Genomic DNA, 21,460 nt, shown 5'->3' on the forward strand with positions numbered 1-21,460 from the left:
AGTTAATTGTTACACATTATCTCAGTATTGAATGTCTCTTTACTCCTGGGAGCTGAAGATGTAAAATCTCATTAAGCCTGTCAAATCAATGATCTTTACCAAAGGGAGGCATAACTTCAAATTTGAATGATTCCTCAAAAAGGCAAGTGACCGACTCTGCTGAGAGATTGAACTACAACAATACATTGACAATCACACTGCTGCACACAAAGGATCTCTCTCTAACACACAAACACACGTACACAGAGCAAGCTGCCTCACCATAATCAATAACCCACTGTCAATAAAAGCCACAGAGCCATCTCTCTCACCGCAGCACCACAATGTGTCAATCTGTGTGGGTCCCTGAGGACTGAGGAGCCACAGGAGTAATTTACCAGGAGCTGCTGACCAATTACCAACCTCCACAACAAATAACAGCGCTACACTCCTCTGCCATCGATACCCTATTATCCTACAATTCATTCTGTTTTAAAGCCGTCTGGTAAAACGTATCTTGTTAATATGAGACATCGAGTACGAATGCTTCTGTGAGCAAGAAAGAAAGGGGGATTACGTCATACACTAATGTTCTCACATTAAACCAAGTCTAAACTAAAATAAACAATTGATTGATCATCAGTTTGACCAAAATTTAAAAACAACACAAAAACTGAATTTCAATAGGATTGGATCCTAATTTAAAATCCCATCGCCATCTGTCCTGAAGTGACCCCCCCTGACTTCTGTTTGAGGCTATTGGGAGCGCTGTATTGACATTAGAGTCTGAATAATTCATGGAGGCTGAGGTAAAAACAACGAAGAAAAATCGTGAGACACAAATCCATTGTTTTAGGACACTGTATAAATAACTAGCTTTAACACTTTGATGTGTAACTAAACTTTAAGTTTTGGGCCAAATTGGCCGAATGTCAGTACCTGCAGTGTGCTTAAAGTACAAACACTTCAGCTCCTCCAAAAGAAGAAACTTTAGTTTTGCAATAATAATAATAATAAAGTCTGTTCAGCTGCAGTACTAACATAAATGAGTAGTATTGAATAACTGTCTTCTTCTATGTGTTTAATGCCTGTTTTTCAGCTATTCAATCCTGATATTGGTCGTGTCTTTTTTATGCTTCATTTCCAAACAAACCTGACCACACACAAAGCAAACAAACTGCTAAATTCCATTAAATATGTTTAGGCTTTAAATCGTTTTTTAAATAAGCATGTAGCATCATGTATCTGTCTACTCATGTCAAAAAATGTACGACAATGATTGTGATGTAAAAATCATGAGAACGTTTTAACATGCTTTTATTAATGTTAAAAAATACATCATTTGGACATGAACCACATTGAGATGCTCCTTTTGTCAGACAAATGTATAAATGGGAGGGAAACATATATTTGAATGTGAACAAATCCCTCCTTCCTAAAATGCCACATTGCATCTTGGCCCTTCAACTTTAAAACTTAGGAACAAGCTGTTTACCACTGAGTTGACATTAATTGAAGTTTATGATCGATTTTGCAGTCTATCGATTGACCATGAAGGTCGGCTTTTTCCACTCTGTAATATGTCACCTCCACATACTATCAAGAAATCACTCAAGTGCACAATTAAGGAAGGGGTTTTGTAAATCTTTATCTTTATTTGATGGCATGTCTGTTCCATTTTCTCTCCTCTGACCTTTAACAATTAAAACGTTCTTAATTGGTTCATTACATTGTATCTGAATGATCTTAAATTAGAGGGTATCAACTTTTTCTAATATAACACACCAGTTTCCCTGGTCATGGTAGCTGCTCTGCACTTTGACTCCAGCCACCTGACCACACAGCTGTTCCAGCTCCCCCTGCTGGAACACGTGGTAATAGCGGTGAAAAACTGGCGCTGGGCTGCTGTCAGACTCCGACTTTGGTTTCACAGTGGAGGACTGGGTAGTGCCGATACTAGGAATAGGTTTAGAGTCTTTGCTGGTAGTGGGGCAGGACTTTTCAGAAGTCTTTTTGGAATCGTCTTTCATTTTGTCCTTCCTCCCAGTCTCTACTGGTTCTTCCTCCCCTCGTCTTTTCCCCTCTTTGAGATGCCAGGGAACCAAAAGGTCCTGGGTGTTGAAGGCTGTGCGGTTAGTGTGCACACTAAGTTTGCCATCAGTCACTTTGGAATCATCTTGCATCTTGTCAACAGGTCTGTTGTCGTCTTCTAGATGTCGGCTTGATTTCCCATGAGGCTCTTGGCTCTCTTCTGATGTGTTTTTGGTGGGGCTGTGGATATCAGAGCCCTCCTTGTTCTGGTCTTTAAGGTACTTGGACCTCTGCTTGTTGTACTCTTGCTCAAAAGCCCAGACATAGATGAGCGCTCGACCTCCAGGCTTCAAAAGTCTCACCAGCTCCCTCACTGCTGCCAGTCGACGGTCCTGCAACAAAAGCGCGCACACACACAAATGATTTAATTTCCATTATTATCATAATCTCCTGAGGAACCCTGTGAACTAACCACATTAAGACTAGTAATGTTTAGTTAAATCCTGGTTGTATATATTCACATTCTTAGTTTTGATACTTTTAGTACTTATTTACTTTGTATTTAATATTATATTATGTTTAGATTTGCTAACATTGTGTTTTTTACTCATATTGTGTGTTGGATAACCTGCTGCTGTAACGCCACAATTTCCCAGTTTGGGATCAATAAAGTAATTCTATTCTATTCTAACCAAATCAAATGTGTAAAGAGAACATAGAGAAAACAAAATTCAAAGTTGTCTCTTAAAAAAAGCACGGTGGAAAAATTAGAATAATTTCCTTAAACTTTGTTTTAAAGTTGTTTTCACAAATTAGATTGGATTTTTTCTTAATGTAGTAAATGTTCCATCTAATAGGACATTTTGGAGTTTTGCTGTTAGTAATGCTCCAAGTTATACAAAGAAATTATAAATGTTCTGGAGATTTTTCTTGCTAGAGCCAAAGGGTAACAGCAAATGTAGAATTCTCTAAGTTTAAGAAATACTTTTGCTATGCTGTTTTTATGACAAAAAAATGATAAAGATTGAGCTGAACTGGATGCCTTGCATTGCAATCTTGTTTTTTTATTAATTTGTTTATTTGACATGGACATACAGTAACATTTGGTGCTATAACATTTAACCATGCACAAGTCCCAGATGCTTAAAATTGTTAATATTGCTTCGATACAGGACTATTGAGAAGGTAGGAGAGTAAAAAGTTGTTTGAAGTCTAAGAAAATGACAAAAAAGAAATAAATAAGACTTAAGATGTTCAGCAGTACAATTCTTTCTTTTCAGTTTTAAACAATGACTTCATTACACTGACATCAGACCTAAAAAAAGACACTTCAATTGTTCAGTCCAAAATTAGTCACATGACCAGTTTTCAAAAGCAGTGGATGGATGCCAATTATTTTTCATACTTGTGTCCTTAAGAGGACGCTTCTAGTACTGCAGCCTGTTAGTTGATCCACATTACCATAAAACATTGAAACTACAACCAACAGGAGACTGATGTATTTATTTGGATTAGTATTATATTATATGGTTATAACTATTCTGTATGCGTGTTTGTGTTTGGGTGTTCAGTGTACAACATGCTTACCTGTGTGGAAAAGTGGTGTATGACGGCAATAGAGATGCAAGCATCACAGGAGGCTGTTCGCAGTGGGACACTAAGAGCATCAGATACAAATGCCTGGAAACCTCTCTCTGCACAGATGTGGACCAGAGCACTGCTACGGTCACAACCAACCTGAAAGGAAACAACACACACACACACACACACACACACACACACACACATAGATACAATATCAGTCACCTACAGGGACACTGGTAATGTAGAACTTAGTTGTTGTCTTAGTTGAATTTAGGGATGCAGTTATCATTCTTAGTTTACCCCAAATAAATACCATAATCCACACAGGGAGCAACAAGAACAGAAATGTTCCTTCATTCATGAGATGTGGGAGAAAGTACAGAGACAAGAGGAAGACTGATAGAGGACTGTGATGTGAGTGAGATAAATAGAGGATAGTTGTAGAGAGACAGATTAAGTACAGAAAACAAGGAGGAACAGTTAAGTCATTATCAAACACACAGACATAGACGAAAGTATAGACGAGGGAAGCTAGAGGGAAATCATTGTCTAATGTGTCAATTTAACAAAGCTTTATAAGACATGTTCCCAAAAGGCAGAGGCAATAAATAGTAACACACACACACACACACACACACACACACACACACACACACACACACACACACACACACACACACACACACACACACACACACACACACACACACACACACACACACACACACACACACACACACACACTTCAAAATGAGAGCAAATGAGATGGTGAAGGGGTTTTATAGTCTACAATTCTATAATTCACTTAGCAGACCCTTATGAAAAGCGACGTCAACAAAAAGGAAGAGCAGAGGAAGGGAAAGCAGTTTAGGAGAAAAGCAGCAGATTGAGCTCAAGAAGCTGACATGTGACCTACAGGATCACAGTGCGAAGATTTATCACTGTTGTGGTCAGAGTAATGTTAAGCTGCTTACGCACCTTCGAAATCCCAAAACATGACTATCCCAGAGCTACAGCCATAAAAACAGAGATCTAATGCAAACACTGGGGAGCAGCATAAATAAGAGTGAGAGTAACACATGCAGCAGCACCAAGGATATAATCCCTGTGGGATGTATTAGTTGGTCTTATATGGCAAATGCTAATTTAGACAAGATGTGTCAATTGAGGTACGGTAACTTAAAAAAACAAACTAGCTACTGCCTGAATATAGACGATTAAGAGCAGACACACTCACACTAAAAGGTAAATAATCAAACACTTGGGTACTGCAGCTTCACAATGCTACTTCTTTTCTTTTTTACATTCATGACGATTCAATTCAAGGCCTCTGTTTCTGTGAAACTCACTGTGATTATAAAGCATTAACACCTGAACAGGAATGAGTATCTCAACAGATTGTTTTCAAATCTCTAACTTTGTCAGAGCTCAACAAAATTTGACTTTTATCTGAGAATGAGATTTAAAAATTAACACAAGGGGCGCCGGTAGCATAGTGGTTGGTGCGTGCGCCCTATGTATGGAGGCTGTAGTCCTCCAAGCGGGCGGCCCGGGTTCAAAATCCGACCTGTGGTTCCTTTCCTACATGTCATTCCCCCACTCTCCATCTCCCTGATTTCTGACTCTATCGACTGTCCTATCTCTACAATAAAGGCACTAAAGCCCCCCCCCCCCCCAAAAAACCTTTTAAATCTTTAAAATGTACACAAACACTTAAAGTTAGCCTGACTATCTCCAAAAGGAATACCCCTACCAGCACCTCCACAGCTGATGTATTAAGTTTTGTATTATGTGAAAAGGAAACACAGCCTAAAACCAGAAGGGATTTCGTAATCAATGTTTACGTTAGAAAAAGAAGACATGCTTTGATAAGTGTATTGTTTTACCCTCAAGACCGAGACAGGCCAGCCATTTTCCCAAGATTCAATTTTTTATGCTAAGCTAGGCTAAATGTTTTGCTTCAATATACTCCCCAAAACTATTTTAAATGTCTAACCATGAAATGTTTGCATTAAGAAGAGGATGGACAGTTGTTGATGTAAGAGGATGAGTCTTAAAGAGGCTTTTAAATCGTATCCCTCTGAATCTATCAGAGTCCCTACTTGTATATGTGAAGTAGCAGAAGAGGAGTTGTACCTCATTTGTTGGCTGTTTCCAACAACAGCCCTTGCAGTTATGACATTTTTCTGTACATAAATGACGTATGTAAGTAAGTATGTAAGTAGCTTGGCATATTGTATGTTGATAATCCAAGTACCACTGAATTATAGACAATATGGTATTACATTGTGATACTCACAGAAATCACATCTGGGTTAACACCCAGATATTTCCCATTTCCACAGCCCACATCAGCCAGCACGCTGCCAGCAGGGAGCGAGGTCAGGAAGTGGCAAACACGAGGCCAGGGGGAGTGACGAGTGCTGCTGAAGTGGGAGGCGATGGCGTCATACACCCGATGCACATACTCCTCCTCTAGAAGGGCTGCGTCAGCATGGGAACAAGGGAGCAAGGGGGGAGGAGGTGTAGCCCCCTGACTGTCACAGGCAGAGGGGAAGGCTGGAGAAAGACACAGAGAAAGAGGGTTTATGGTTATAATTATAAATGTCATTTGAGGTCCTTGAAAAAGTCAAAAAGTGGTTTTAAAGAGGTAACAGCTTTCTGTTTCAAAGGAAAGTAAACGTTTGTGTCATCTGCATAACAGTGGAAGAAGATGTCAAGGACCTGAGGGGTGCATTTAAAGGGAAAAAAAGAATAGGACCGAGTATAGAACCCAGGGGAACTCCACAAGGGAGAGGTACTGTTTACGTTTCATGCATAAAGGTTTAGAGAAAAACTCATAAAGAGAATTCAAGATGACTGCTATAGTCTACGAAAACATTTCCCCCAATGGGGGATCAATAACGTTTATCTTTATCTTTACTGTCTAAACGAAGCGGTGAGATCAAGAGGCACAAGAACTGCAGAGTTAGTAACTACGAATACGATTTTGCTACAAGATCGGAGGATTCACTGCGGACTTTTGAACATTAGGTCCTTAGCATCCAAGTCTCTTTTAGTGAATGATCTGATATCAGATCAGCACATTGATTTACTTTTTTTGACTGAAACCTGGCTGTGTCGAGATGAATATGTTAGTTTGAATGAATCCACTCCTCCCAGTCATTTTAATACTCATATACCTCGAGACACCGGACGAGGTGGTGGAGTAGCAGCTATTTTTAATTCCAGTCTTTTAGTTAACCCTCGACCAAAGCTGAATTTTTCTTCTTTTGAAAGCCTTGTTCTTAGTCTTCCACATCCAGTCTCAAGAACCTTTCAGCCAGTTCTAGTTGCTGTAGTTTACCGCCCTCCTGGCCCATATTCTGAGTTTTTATCTGAGTTTGCAGAATTTTTATCAGATTTAGTCCTTAGCAGTGATAGAATAATTGTTGTAGGTGACTTCAATATCCATGTGGATGTTGAAAATGATAGCCTGAGCACAGCTTTCATGTCACTATTAGACTCTATTGGTTTCACCCAGGGTGTAAACGAACCTACTCATCATTTTAACCACACCCTGGATCTTGTTTTAGCTTATGGAATTGAAATCCATAACCTTACAGTTTTCCTAGAAAATCCTCTGCTATCAGACCATTTTTTTTATTACATTTGATTTTGTCCTACTAGAATTACCTCTGCCTGGAAGAGGTGTGCTTTCTAGAAGTTTGTCGGATAGTGCTGTGGCTAGATTTAAGGAAGCTATTTCAGCTGTTTTTGATTCAGTACCGTGTTTCAACCCAGTTGGAAACTCTTACGATAGCTTTAGTCCCTCTCAGCTAGATCAGTTTGTTGATAGTGCAGTGGATTCGCTGAGAGTTACTCTGGATTCGATTGCTCCCCTGAAACAGAAGGTTGTCAAGCGGCGGAGAGTGGCTCCATGGTTCAACTCAGAAACCCGTACTCTGAAACAATCATCACGGAATTTTGAAAGAATATGGCGTTCGACCAAAACGGTAGAATCTCGTTTTTTCTGGCAGGATAGTCATAGAAGATATATGAAGGCTCTACGTCACGCCCGAGCTGCCTACTACTCCTCTCTAATCGAGGAAAACAAAGGCAATCCTAGATACCTTTTCAGCACTGTAGCCAGGCTGACAGAGAGTCATGGCTCCATTGAGCCTTGTATTCCTCTAGCCCTCAGCAGTAATGATTTCCTTAGCTTTTTCAACAACAAAGTTCTAGACATCAGAGACAAAATTGGTAACCTCCTGCCCTTACCTGGTGCAGATACGTCTGATACGGCAGAGACAGTTCCAGGACCAGATATTAGTCTCGACTGTTTTTCTCCAATCAACCTTTCAGAGTTATATTCCATTATTTCTGCATCGAAACCGTCAACCTGTCTTTTAGACCCAATCCCAACCAAGCTGTTTAAGGAAGTCTTTCCCTTAGTTAGCAACTCCATATTAGATATGATCAATATGTCTTTACTGGCAGGCTATGTACCACAGACATTTAAAGTAGCGGTAATCAAACCTCTACTTAAAAAGCCTACTCTGGACTCAGGAACTCTGGCTAACTACAGACCTATATCCAACCTTCCTTTTATCTCGAAGATCCTGGAGAAGGTGGTAGCTAAACAGCTGTGTGACTTTCTCCATGACAACAGTTTATTTGAAGAGTTCCAGTCAGGATTTAGAGTCCACCATAGCACTGAGACTGCACTAGTTAGAGTTACAAACGATCTACTTCTAGCCTCAGACAGGGGACTTCTGTCTGTGCTCGTCTTGTTAGATCTTAGTGCTGCTTTTGACACCATTGACCATCGGATCCTGTTGTACAGACTGGAGCATTTGCTTGGAATTACAGGGACTGCTTTAAGTTGGTTTGAATCCTACTTATCAGACCGATCTCAGTTTGTACATGTTAATGATGAGTCCTCTATGCACACTAAAGTTTGCCATGGAGTCCCACAAGGTTCAGTGCTTGGACCAATTCTTTTTACATTATATATGCTTCCTCTGGGAAATATTATGAGGAAACACTCCATACAGTTTCATTGTTATGCAGATGATACTCAGCTTTATGTATCAATGAAGCCCGATGGTACCAGTCAGTTATGTCAGCTAGAAACATGCCTTAAGGACGTTAGGACCTGGATGACCAGAAATGTTTTGCTACTTAACTCAGACAAGACTGAAGTTATTGTGCTAGGCCCTAAGAACCTCAGAGAGACTTTTTCTAGTGATGTGACTGTCCTTAATGACATCAGCCTGGCATCTAGCACCACTGTTAGGAATCTAGGAGTTATTTTTGATCAAGATATGTCTTTTAGCTCTCACATCAGTCAAGTTTCAAGAACAGCCTACTTTCACCTTCGTAATATATCCAAGATCAGGAATATCCTGTCGCAAAGTGATGCAGAAAAACTAGTTCATGCATTTGTTACCTCCAGACTGGATTATTGTAACTCTCTTTTGTCAGGATGCTCTGGCAAATCTCTAAAGACTCTTCAACGGGTCCAGAATGCTGCAGCTCGTGTACTGACCAGAACCAGGAAATGGGACCACATTACTCCTGTCCTGGCTTCTCTGCACTGGCTCCCTATACAGTCTAGAATAGAATTCAAGATCCTTCTTCTCACCTACAAAGCTCTAAATGGCCAGGCACCATCTTATCTTAAGGAGCTACTAGTGCCGTACTGTCCCTTGAGAGCGTTGCGGTCCCGGAGTGCAGGCCTGCTGGTGGTACCTACAGTCTCCAAGTGTACTATAGGGGGTAAAGCCTTCAGTTATCGGGCTCCTCTCCTCTGGAACCGCCTTCCAGCCGGGGTCCGGGAGGCAGACACAGTCTGTATTTTTAAGATTAGACTTAAAACTTTCCTTTTTGATAAATCTTATAGTTAGGGCTGGTGCTGGTGTAGACCAGCTCTTAGTTATGCTGCTATAGGCTTAGACTACCGGGGGAACTGGCACCTTGAGCTCCTCTCTCTCTCTCTCTCTCTCTCTCTCTCTCTCTCTCTCTGCATATACAGTACATCATATTACTGCATGTATCTATCTATAAATCTCAGTCACTAACCACCCACTTTCCTGGGAGCTCTTGAGCTCTCCTAGGCTCCTCAAGATCGTCGGTTGACGGCTTGCCAGAACAACCCCCACCCCACCACTACCCCCTCCCCACCGGATCGTGGGTTGGCGGCCTGCCAGAACAACCCCCCACACCCCCTCCCCTCCCCACCGGATTGCTGATGGACGGTCTACCTCCCCCCACCCCCTTGCTCTCTATCCCTCTTCCTGCATCTTATCCCATCTCTCCCCCTATCCCTTTCCAAGCCCGGCGCAGTCTAGGCCTGTGAAGACTGTTTCGTCATGAGCCGGGGATCCGGCCGAAGATTTCTGCCTTTTAATAAGGCAGTTTTTTCTTACCACTGTAACTTTTGCTGCTTTGCTAAAGTGCTCATGATGGATAGGCCGGATCTTTGTAACATAGCAATAAGTAAGGTCTTTTACCTGCTTTTTGTAACATAACAATGAGTAAGGTCTTTTTACCTGCTCTTTTGTAATGTTAACAGACAATGAGTAAGGTATTTTACCTGCTTCTTGTAAAGTGTCTCGAGATAACACTTATGAGTTGACGCTATACAAATAAAAGTTGATTGATTCATTGATTGATCTAATAATAGATCCTTAAGTACTTTTAAAAGTGCAGTTACAGTGCTGTGAATGCCTTTTTAAACCACATTTCCATGTCTAAGAAAGACGGCAAAGAAATAAGTAGAACATTCTTTAAAATTTTATAAGAATGGAGAATTTGGATAGCAGTCTAAAATTGGAGGGACAGATTTTTAGTACAACACCAGAGGAGAGAATGCTGTTCATAAGAATTTATCTAAAGGTTGTTATTCACCAGGAGTATTTCAGGAAAAAAGGATATTCTACCCAAAAACAGGCCCCCCAAAAAGTTATGTAACATGTACCAGTGGTAAAAGATTTGTTAGTAATCAGTGACGCTGTGTTTCAATGTGCACATGAAAAGTCTTACCACAGTCACACGGTTTGTGTCTTATTTTGCGGAAAGTGAAAGAAGTGCGAGTGCCCCTCTTTCTCAAAGTGAGATTGCTAGGGGTCCCGACTTCAGCTGTCTTATGAGCGGGGGATTGTGGGTCGCAGGCCGGCACCATGTCATACTTCCTGGGAGTAATCCTGAGAGAAGGTAAGAGACAACTGACCGTCAAAACACAAACTACTAGCTATGAATAATCTGTCCAGTTGACATGTCATATGAACACCAGAAGATGTGAGCATGACAAAATCCTGAGCCTGTCATCCCTTTTTATCTTCATGAAGGGATTAAAATGTGTAGAGAAACTCTACAGACCGACTCTTTTGGTCAAACTACAGTATGAAGCTCAGAGGAAGGTCAGAGAAATTCAATATTTCGGTGCTTCCCCTCAATGAACCAGCCAAGAAAGGAACTGTCACTCCACTGTCATGTCAAGATAAATTGACTCCGTCTGACACAGTCCAGCTCACCCGTGCGTCCAGAGGTATCTGCTCTCTCCTTTCATCACCAGGAGGCTCCGCGGTGGCAGCACCACTGGAACAAGATGACCATCAGGATGACGAAACTCCATCACTGTCTGTAATCACACACACAGGCAGAGTATGCATTAAAGATATGAATATTTAGAAATTGTATTTGAACATTGAGGAAAATGTTTGCTGACTTAGCCTAAATTCTTCAATAGGACATTGACTGATTTCAGTACTTTATGCTATTTGAGTGTTGTACAGCTGTTTGGGTAATTGACATTATGAGACACCTAAGGAAACCTAGAAAACTGTGTCATTAATAAGCAAACTGAGGTGGTCGATAAAGGTTTTGGTTCTTTTACTATCAAAAAGAAATCATAGTGAATAGTTATGTATAAAATATGTTTGGTTGTGCTTCATCACTGATCGAATGCTGGTTTGGCAGCAAATTTATCTCGTAAAAACTAACAACTATTATAATACAACAGACATGGGCAGAGATGGATAAAAATTCAATGTCTTCCATCTTGCTTCTAGTTTTTGTTTTTTGCTGTAACACACATTTTTCGCCTTGCTCTCTCACTAACAACCAGCAGAAGAATATCCAATTCATTGGTGTTTGATCCCAATGTTTCCTTACAGCATGTAACAGCATGAGCTCTGCTGGGAAATTACATCCACGCAATTTCTTAACTGCATCTCCCCCAGTTCTGACAGCAGGAAAATTGGATTTTGTGAAGTAGAGGGGAATGAATGTGCATGTGTGTGCAGACGGGCAGAAGTGTTTGTGTATTATTGTGAGAAAGTGATGTAAATGCAACTCCAGCAAATGATCAGATCTTTGCCTGAAACCATAAACAGAAATCAGACTCTCACAGACACAGATGCACACACACACACACACACATCTCACAGAACTGCTATGTTCCCATCTGTTGAGTACTAGCCAATCAATGAAACCGGTGGAATGTGACTAAATCGATGGTGATGCTGGCAGCTACGCTCTACAACAAGACTATTCATCATCCCCTGACACACACACACACACACACACACACACACACACACACACACACACACACAGACACAGACACACACACACAGAGACAGAGACAAAACAGCAATTTATTTATTTTTCTCCCTCTTTGCAAACACAAACAGGCTCAATAAACCCATTAAGCATGACTACTTAATATGATAATGTAAACAACCAATCTGCATAAGTTTTCATGTGTATGTGTGTTCAGTGACACTGGAGTCAATTTAGTTCCTTTTTTTAACATGCTGTAACCTGAAGGTGAGACTTTATGATGCAATCAATAATCATTGTTATTATATCACAAGTAAAATAACAGATTAACAAATAACTAAATCCATAATGTAGTGGAAGTTATGTGTGATATTATTACTTTATGTGAATCTTATTGGTGTGAATGTTTGTATGTTTTTATGTCACCGAGCCTCAACAAATAGGTAATTTTCTGTCACTATGTGATAGACAATAAAGTAAGAATCTAAATCTCTTATATGGGTTAATTCTTTTTGCACCACAATTCTAAAAAGTCCTTGAAATATTTATATTATATAATCAGTTACGTCACCTTTCCATGAGGGTTCAGTCACACCTTATTTGTTGATACTTCATTGATTTGTCTGACTTTTGTGATGTGAATAATTCATGTGTTCATGCTGAGGTCTTCCTGGAAGGATTTTATAGGACCTTCCTGGTCACATGTTGAGTATGTGACCACTGATACATGAATATTACGTTTATGTCTGATTCTAATATTTCTGACTTTAGTGTTTTGTCTTTCAATGTTTTAGTTGTTTCTACTGTTGTGAATTGTTTCACTGATTATTTCATGTCCATTGTTGCCCTTTAACCTATTGATAGCATGAATATTTTCTCACTTATTGCTTCTGCCTTCTCTTCTGATTTTGTTTTGTGTCCACTTGATGTTATTTGTATATAAAAATACATAATTAACAAGTAAATTATGATGATGAGCATTGTTACCACTTTTGTGCAAGTGCCTTTCTTCCTGCCCTGTCCTCTGTACTGAATACATCTAGTGCCTCATAATCACACATGCCGTCTGTCTGTGTGTGCATGTGACAGATGCTGTGACAGATGACAGCTGATTGCTAATGGACCCCCTGAGTTTCAGACAGGTCAGGACGGATTGGTGCTCATCAGCAGCAGTCTCCCTGCCGAGACTGAACCGGCGACGCAGCGTCGAACTGAAGTCACACAATCCAGTCGAGGACACAGTAACACCCAGTGTTTGGAATGCAAATCTGACTCTCTTCTGGTCGTTAAAGCAGGGAGACTGTGTCCCCGCTCTAACAAAGTCATTAATATTGTACTAATAAAAGTACATGGTGAATGAGAGACAACCTTAGTAAACATGAGCATGTCAGAAAGAGAGAAAGAGAGAGAGAGAGAGAGAGAGAGAGAGAGAGAGAGAGAGAGAGAGAGAGAGAGAGAGAGAGAGAGAGTAAAGGGATGAGATATAGAGACTTGCGAGCAAGGTGAGAAACTGTTATCAGTCAGATAACAAGGACACCGGTTCCAATCATCCTGTTGCACACCTCCAAGCCCCCCCCCCCCCCCGAGACACATGAATCACTCGTGTGGTCAGTGAGGTGACAGTTCATTTGATTAATCAAACTCTGACACCGGAGGGCAAACAAGCAGGAGGACATCGTCCCATGGCACAACATTTCCATTTACAGCCACCCTTTTTACTTTTCACTGCTGAAATACAAAAAAAACTGTTTTCACATGACAATTCAAGCTTTGAGTATCTTACGTTTTATTTTCGGACAAATGAATCAATATTGTTTATACAAGCTTATTGCTGAATAGTGGAGATTTTACTTCTTACCCGGGCCCCCAGGCTCAGTGACAGAATTGTGTCCTCGAAGGCAGAGTGAGTGTCCACATGAGGAGGAATACCTAAAAAAATAATATCACAATCAAATGTTTTGAAGAAAAATGATATAGTCCTTTTCTCTACAGCTGGACACTATGCAAACTTGTAAGTTTGCTCATGCGCTCCAAAATAGAGGTGTTATTCAATTTAAACCTTTGTTTGCATTGTGACATTTTCCAGTAACTTAATTAATATTTAAAGAATAGTAAAACAGGTGGGAACCAAAGCCTTTTCTTATTACATGGTGAAAAGGTTCTGCTGCCACCTTGTGGTATGAGCTGCAAACATCTACTTGTGTGCGTCTATGTTTTGTTAAAAAAAAGACACACCTAGTGCTGTTACTACTTCCCCTCTTAGACAACATGCATCTGTTAGCAAACAGAGGGTGTGAAGTCAGCGAAGACGTCTTGAGAATATAAACAACCACGTCGACTGACAGGGTACAGTTATATAACTGGAGTTTGCACAAATATGACTCTGCAAGCGTCTTCAGCCCGTTGTTTGCCAACTCTTTACATGAGAAGTATGTACTGTATGTATTCAACCGGTCTCATGATATCTATGGGCTGTTGAAGAGGGTAATATATCATGCTAGTTGAGGTTTGTATGGTTCCCAACTTTAAAAGCTAACTTGCAGATCCACAAGGCAAGAGAGAACTTTTTGACTGAAGATGGATTTAATTATTCATGTCTGTGCAGACCTGAGACATGCCGTAACTTTGGTTAGCAGACTTTCTGCACTCGGTAAAGCTGCTAAACAAGAGACAAAATTGACACCGATAACGATACAGCCTTACGTGACGTCTCAATCTGGTATAAATAATATCTGCAGGGATTTACTCTCTGCTTTTTGCTTGGTCACTCTCTATTTTTCCTTCTTCCATCTCTTTGCCTCAGCTATTGTATCAAACCGCACAGAGATGAGCTAACTGGCTTCTTTTTATAACTAGAGTCTAAGTCTAAGTCTAATAAATGAGGTATTGATTTAGTGTTGAAGCCCTCCTGGATGAACGCATGATTTTTTTATGTGATTTATAATTGGTATGAACATTTTTGAATTAACATTGCATGTGTATGTTTATGATAACGAAGGCTCACCCTGTCCAGACTCATACTGGTTGACTGTCAGCTGGTCTGGCAGGATGTTGATGTGTGCTTTCTTCACACATCGCTCCAGGACAGGAAGACACTCCTGAGGAATACCTGGATACATACAAAGACACACAAACCAAACACTCATTGTTACTTTATTTCTAAATGTCATTGTCAATATCTGTATAATGATGTAACAGTCTGTCTATATGTAACCAAGAGAATCAGGCGTTATGTGCACAGTTAACAATCTTTTGACCAAGAGGAAACCTCAGGTGTTGAAAAATGAAGCCAAAGTGGAAGTGTAAAAAACGGCAGTTCATCGTTTGTCCACTTGAGGCTGGCTGCAAAAGCCCCAGGAGTCACATATGCACCCATTTTAAAATGTTCATTTTGACAGAAGAAATAAATATGTTTACAGCCTGATTCAAAAAATTATTTTGGTCTGAATAGTTCATGTCCTTATAAGGACACACTCTGGTCGGGGGTTGAATTATTTCCATAACAAATCTGTTTTGAAGGAGAGTTATGCATAATAAGAGACATGACTGTTATGGCTGCAAAATAAGCAGCACAAACACAACTCCACGGCCACCAGCAGTAACGTAAAAGAGACCACTGAGGATTCCACAGAAAAGCATGCAGTGTCACTAAATGAAAGAATTGTAATCACTGATTGAAATTAAATTGTAAGTTATTGCAATAACAGTCAAATATATAATTTGATCTATAAAACCCTGATTGTAAAATATAAAACATGTCAATTTAAAAAAAAAGAAAGAAAACTCACCTGAAGCTAAGGGCTTGTCCTTATCAACGTTGTTCGTGTCGTAGCGAAATTCAAACCCGTAATGTTTGACTTTTCTGTGCTTCAGAGATTTTTGAGCTGAAAGTCATTTGAACGAAGTTAGCAAAGCCGATGAACAAAAATCTCTGAATGTTTTGTATTCAGTGTTTAGGAAGCTACTTGTTAAATGTAACACACCATACAAGCAGTGACTCCACTCTAAAGCTACAATATGTAACTTTTCCTACCTTAAAAAAAATTGTTTCAAAGATCGATTTAATAGCAAAACGACTTTTAAAAGTGAGAATGGCGTCTCTCCCATGTCCATAGCTCGGCCCGATCACCCGTTTACGCCGCTGTTTAACTTTGGCAGCGGGACGAGGTCGTCTCGTGGGAAGAGCATACGGCTTTATGGCGCTAGTTCACAAATCAGGGGAAGGGGAGGCATAACAGCACTACTGCATTTGCACTCAGAGACCTTCAGCGGGCGTCAAAGCACACCAAACCCAATTCGTACATATTGTTGCTTTAAATGAAGTGCACCATTAAATATTTCTAGTTTGATATGTTTTAATATTTGCAATTATATCAGTTTGTCAACATACCTTGCAAACTTACCTGAATGCCTTGCAGACACATTTTTTTAAACATTGATGCACTACACTGATGTAGGTTGAGTTTTAAAGACCCTCACCAGAGACATCATCATTTGTAGATGACCAGTCAACAGCAGCGAGCAACAGATCCTCTTCCTCTTGGGACACAAAATCTTCCACTATGGTTAATCCCTCCGGCAACGAAACAGACGCCTCCTCCTCACAAGTTACTGCATGCAAAGAAAAATTAATGTATATGTACAATGTATATCATATGTTATCCAACCTAGTTTTGAAAAGTAAGGCAAACAAAGATTTCTTTTACCTGAGTGGACATAACCAAGGTAGAGTGTGACACTGTTCTCTCCACATTGCAGCTTCTGCCCATTGAGGTGGACGTACGCTTTCTGAGCGCTCTCTTCACACCTGGAAACAGAAGGACAATAACAAAGGGTTTTGAATGTTGAAAGTAACTTCTCATTGTGTTCAACCACAGAGTTCAAGCAGCACATATACCTGTATGTTACAAAAGCGAAAGGCCTTTTAGGGTGCATGAGAAGCGTCTCCAGCTCTCCCATCTCTTTCAGCGCTGACAGCAGCTCCTCTCGACTAACGCCATTCCCCAGGCCGCCGTTAGCCACCACCAAATTCTGCAGCAAGAGGGAAGCAGATGGTTTAAGACGGGTCAGTTTAAGATGCATGACTTCTTAAAAAAATAATAATAATAATAAAAAAGGCTGAGGGCAGTTTCTCCCCTCAATACTGCTGTGCTCTGCCTCAGTTTGATGTTCATATTGAAGACACAAACTCAAGTTCGTCAGAGTGAAAAGCTTCTTCTCATGATACAAACACATATCTGAACAAATGATATTTTTATTGTACTTTTCGAGTATGAGTTTGTCCCTGTGTTAAATGTTTCCTGGGATACAGCAGTACCATATGAATGTGAGTCAATGCTTTCTCTCTGCTCTGTCATATTTTCAATCTGTTTTCCGAGGCACATTCTGACAAATACATTAACATCGACCCAAAGTTTAAGGTAGCTGAATTTAATTTACAAAGAAGGTCGTGTGTGCTCATTTTCAGTAGACTTTTATGGAACTAAAACGAGTAGGTACGAGCTAAAATATATTTCAATAAGTTAGACAACCATGCAAGCCGCGTCATAAACTCAACACGCATTAAACGTGAGTAGAAATGTAGATATTATTGTAATGTTTGGCGTCTGGTTTGGTAAAAAAAAAGCTCCGTTCTGTTCGCAGCTGTCACTTCCTGTTTATAAAAGTGTTTGTGTTTGTTACTTCTGGTACCTTGGTGGGCTGCGATGTGGTGGTGATGCCTTCATGTTTTAAGAGAGTGTAACTGGCTTTTATTTGTCTTTTAAGAATTTTCTTTTCCTCTTTGCTCCTTCTTATTCCATTCACGTTGTTTCCCACACTAGGGTCCATGGTGCGTCGTTTTATTTTGCTCGGGTGCAACGAGCACAACACACAATATAGTTCCTGAAGATAGTCCGACCCGCTGCACACAGCCAGCACCCCTCCTGTTTATGGTTTGATCACTTCAACGCAAATCAAAAATTACATTTGATGAAAGCACGTTGTTTACTGCGCTGATAGTATAGTTGTTTTTGTCAACATTTTTGTTAAAAATGTCCTGGGGAAAAAACGTTTATTTTAAGCCTCATGCTCCTTAGTCTATAGTGTCCTTATCAAATCACAGGAAATATTATCAAAATTGTCACTCAGATGGGTTAAATCAAGATTAAAACGTATTGTCATGGAGCACTGTATTGTATTTCAATACATTTCTTTCATGTTTGTCAGCCGGTTGGACATTAAACATACATTTAAAAAAACTAATCATTTAAACGCTTCAAACTAAAATGTACTTGCACTGAATACCACATCTTAATCCTCTTCCTTTACCTGTATCACAAAAAGAAGAAAATGGTTCCCAAATAATTTCTATTGTGACCATCTTTGAAAACTGGATGTTTCAGATTAAAAGAAAAACTTTGCTACTGTTAAAATTAATCTTACATTCTTAATTTGTCACTCAGCAATGTGTAATGTGTATTTTAGTTCTTTTTTTTTTACTTTCCATTTCCTTTCCTTTCCAGCCCATTGTTGGGCTGTGCTACATATCTATAGTAGCATGCTAATGATAGGATTTCTCTTTTTTTAGGATTACTCTCTCTTTAATGTAAATGTTTGTCCCATGCTTTACCCTGTGGCTCCATCATATTGGACCTAAACCCTGGTGGAAAATCCATGCTACATGCCTTTCTTAATCTCCCAAACAAAAGGCAGACAAAAATGCTCCAGGGATCATATAGGCCCTGCTAACTTGATACTAAGGGATAAAATAGAAGTATATGTGCTGACTATCCTGGTGGAGACTGTTTGGCATTCCATTTTCATCCATTTCATTCATCTATCATCAGACTGCACTTTCATTTTGGCAAGTGAGGATGATCCTGTAAAACCTGAGAATGTAAAAGTATAAACACAGTTGGCTTTTTGGCTTCAGTTTTATGCATCAATAACAACCAAACATACTGTAATATATCTGTTTTGGTTTTGGTGCAGTGTCATGGTTTCTGTTCCCTGTCTACCCTTGTCCCTCCACCCACAAAATAGCTCCAATCCTGCGTGTAAACTCCTTTAAAGCCAGATTAATAACTTCTCTGTGGGTTTGTGCATGTGCTCCAGCAAGCACGTAGACGTTTTTTGTATGTGTTTAGGAGCATGAGACATTTGTGTGTGTTTGTGCATTAATACAGGGGTGTTGTGTAATGAAGCCCTCACCTGTCCACAGCCATCTTGGTAATTACAGTGCCAGGCTGGGCTGCCGGCCAGTGGTAACCCTTCATCGTTTTAACAGCATGCTTAGTTTGGTGTGCAAAACAACAGGTGGTTAGACAGGGGACCATGGCTGCTCTCTGTGACATGAACACAACCCTCAGCTCCATATTGTTTTTCAAAACAGTCTAATCTTCACTCCCTTGTGAACATGGGATGATAACCATGGAAATCCACTCAGGATTTTCAGATATTGTACTTTGGGACAGTCTACAGGATACTTTAAAAATTCATTGAAAATGGGGAATATTTATTTATTTAAAGGCAGGGATCAATTGTGCTTTCATTTTATTCTACTTTCTGTGTTCTTGACTCCCTTGAGTTTATTGCTGTTGGAAACAATGTCTCCAGCAGCACATTTAATAGCTGCTCTGGAGCTTTCAAAGAAGTCACTCTATCTTACCGTGAAGTAGTGACTTTCACTTTAAAGCCTCTGGTCCAAGTTATCTGGAAACCTGAGATTCAAAGTTAACTTTTGACCTTGGAAACAGCAGTTGCGAAAACAATCTTACCATAAAGTCCATCTGGTGGCTGATGAATGATACATCTTCTAATGAACCTTACGTGACATGATCGAGAGTTGGACCTTGTGGTGAGATCTGATTCTAGACTAACTTTGTTCCACATCTAATGAACAATGAATGTGGCCGAAGGATTGTCGCTGTCCCAAGAAGTCTCTTTGAAGTTATGAACGGGCTTAGGAAGATATTTCCCTTGCTAGTTGACCAAGGGCAGCCTCTCTTCACACATCAGCCAAGCCGTAACAGCACCATAACAGTGACAACTAAAGTGGGACCACTTGTGTACCATGAGGCACGCCATCGCCGTTTAGAATGCAGGGCCAGTATCCAGAGGCTAAACTCATGTTGCTGCTATGCATTCTAATTAGCTGCATGATGGAGTTGGGAGGGATATAGATACCAGATACTGCTTTTTAAAATAGTGATTCTGATCTTTACCACTCTCTGGGGACAATGTGTCAGCAGATATGCTTCTTGTCTGAGGAAGATGAGAGTAAAACAAAATCTGAGGTTAAGGCTTAGACAGGTAAATGCTGATCAGAAATCTAACAGTTAAAACTGCAGATGTTTAAGATGATTATTGAATAACATGAATTAAAGAAACTGCGGATTAAAAATAAAGATGTTTACATGTGTAGGCCAACAAATGGTTGTCCTTTCTACAGGTAGGTAAAATATTTTTTTTCCCCTTTTGTTTGGAATAATTATAGTTGTGGATTTTAAAGGATAAGGATATATTTGGATCATACATTTAATTTAACTGTAAATGAGTCAAATAAAGTGTCATATGTGCCATATAAACAATATATGCAATATAATAATACGTTGAAGTTGCTCCAAAAATATATAAAAGATCAGAGGTAAGTAGGTGCAGTGCTGCATGTAGTAGTGCTGCATGTAAGCATTTTTGGTGTAAGATTAGAGATATAGAATCATAAAAAAAATACAAAGAATGTTACTGGTAATGAATATTTTCTAAAAGAAAGAAGATGAAGAACTATCCCAGCCTTGTTCGCTTTTTTGGAAAGAAAAGTTAAAATCTCTCCAAATGTGTCAAAAATATTCACACTTACATTTTCACCAGCAAGATGATACAGAGTTTTTAATATCTGGATCCATATATTTTGCTGTTTGAGTTTATTCTGCATCTGCTGGAACTATAGATTTTCCAAGGTGTCAACTCAAATTATGCATGAATTTTATATGCATTGGCTGCTTGTGATTTTAATGTCTCCCCAAACTATCAACAGGGTATTTGTTTATAAGCTACTTATCTCTTGGCACTGCTTTATTGTAAAATAGTACTCTTATTGGCCTATCTTGGGGTGTTTGTGAGCAAACATAGCTGTAAAGCTGTTGAATATGATATGTCCACTAAAAAATTTCACCAAATTAGCTTCCCTTTTTGACAAACATGCAGCACACATTTGAACGCACACACACAGCAAACACAGACACACAGATATATTCAGTGTCCCAGAATGTGTGGAATGGTGTCACTGAAGCCTTGTTGACACTCCTCTGTCTCTCCACTGATTTAGAGGGTAACCCTG

General features: G+C 39.8%; 2 protein-coding genes across 3 annotated transcripts in view; one reads left to right on the plus strand and one right to left on the minus strand.

Annotated features, from left to right (window-relative positions):
- Positions 1-1,279: 1,279 nt before the first annotated feature.
- On the minus strand, positions 1,280-17,989 carry alkbh8 (alkB homolog 8, tRNA methyltransferase). 2 transcript variants are annotated; one of them, XM_061046405.1, is made up of 12 exons: positions 17,833-17,989; positions 17,039-17,172; positions 16,848-16,948; positions 16,621-16,752; positions 15,930-16,025; positions 15,146-15,250; positions 14,000-14,070; positions 11,112-11,218; positions 10,621-10,781; positions 5,894-6,153; positions 3,598-3,747; positions 1,280-2,402 (listed from the first exon to the last, which is right to left on the minus strand). In XM_061046405.1, the coding sequence occupies exons 1-12, from the start codon at positions 17,968-17,970 to the stop codon at positions 1,731-1,733; spliced, it is 2,127 nt and encodes a 708-aa protein (XP_060902388.1). In that variant the 5' UTR covers positions 17,971-17,989; the 3' UTR covers positions 1,280-1,730. The 2 variants fall into 2 exon arrangements, with proteins under 2 accessions (XP_060902388.1, XP_060902389.1); XM_061046406.1 differs by lacking the exon at positions 17,039-17,172 and having other exon boundaries at positions 17,833-17,983.
- LOC132980334 (P2Y purinoceptor 3) overlaps positions 9,160-21,460 on the plus strand; it is an 81,916-nt gene continuing 69,615 nt past the window's right edge. Inside the window, exon 1 of the mRNA XM_061046408.1 lies at positions 9,160-9,176. The gene's annotated coding sequence lies outside the window, so the exon portion shown is untranslated. The remainder of the gene's footprint in view (positions 9,177-21,460) is intronic.

Source organism: Labrus mixtus, chromosome 9, assembly GCF_963584025.1.
Source record: "Labrus mixtus chromosome 9, fLabMix1.1, whole genome shotgun sequence".
In the NCBI taxonomy this organism is placed as follows: Eukaryota; Metazoa; Chordata; class Actinopteri; order Labriformes; family Labridae; genus Labrus; species Labrus mixtus.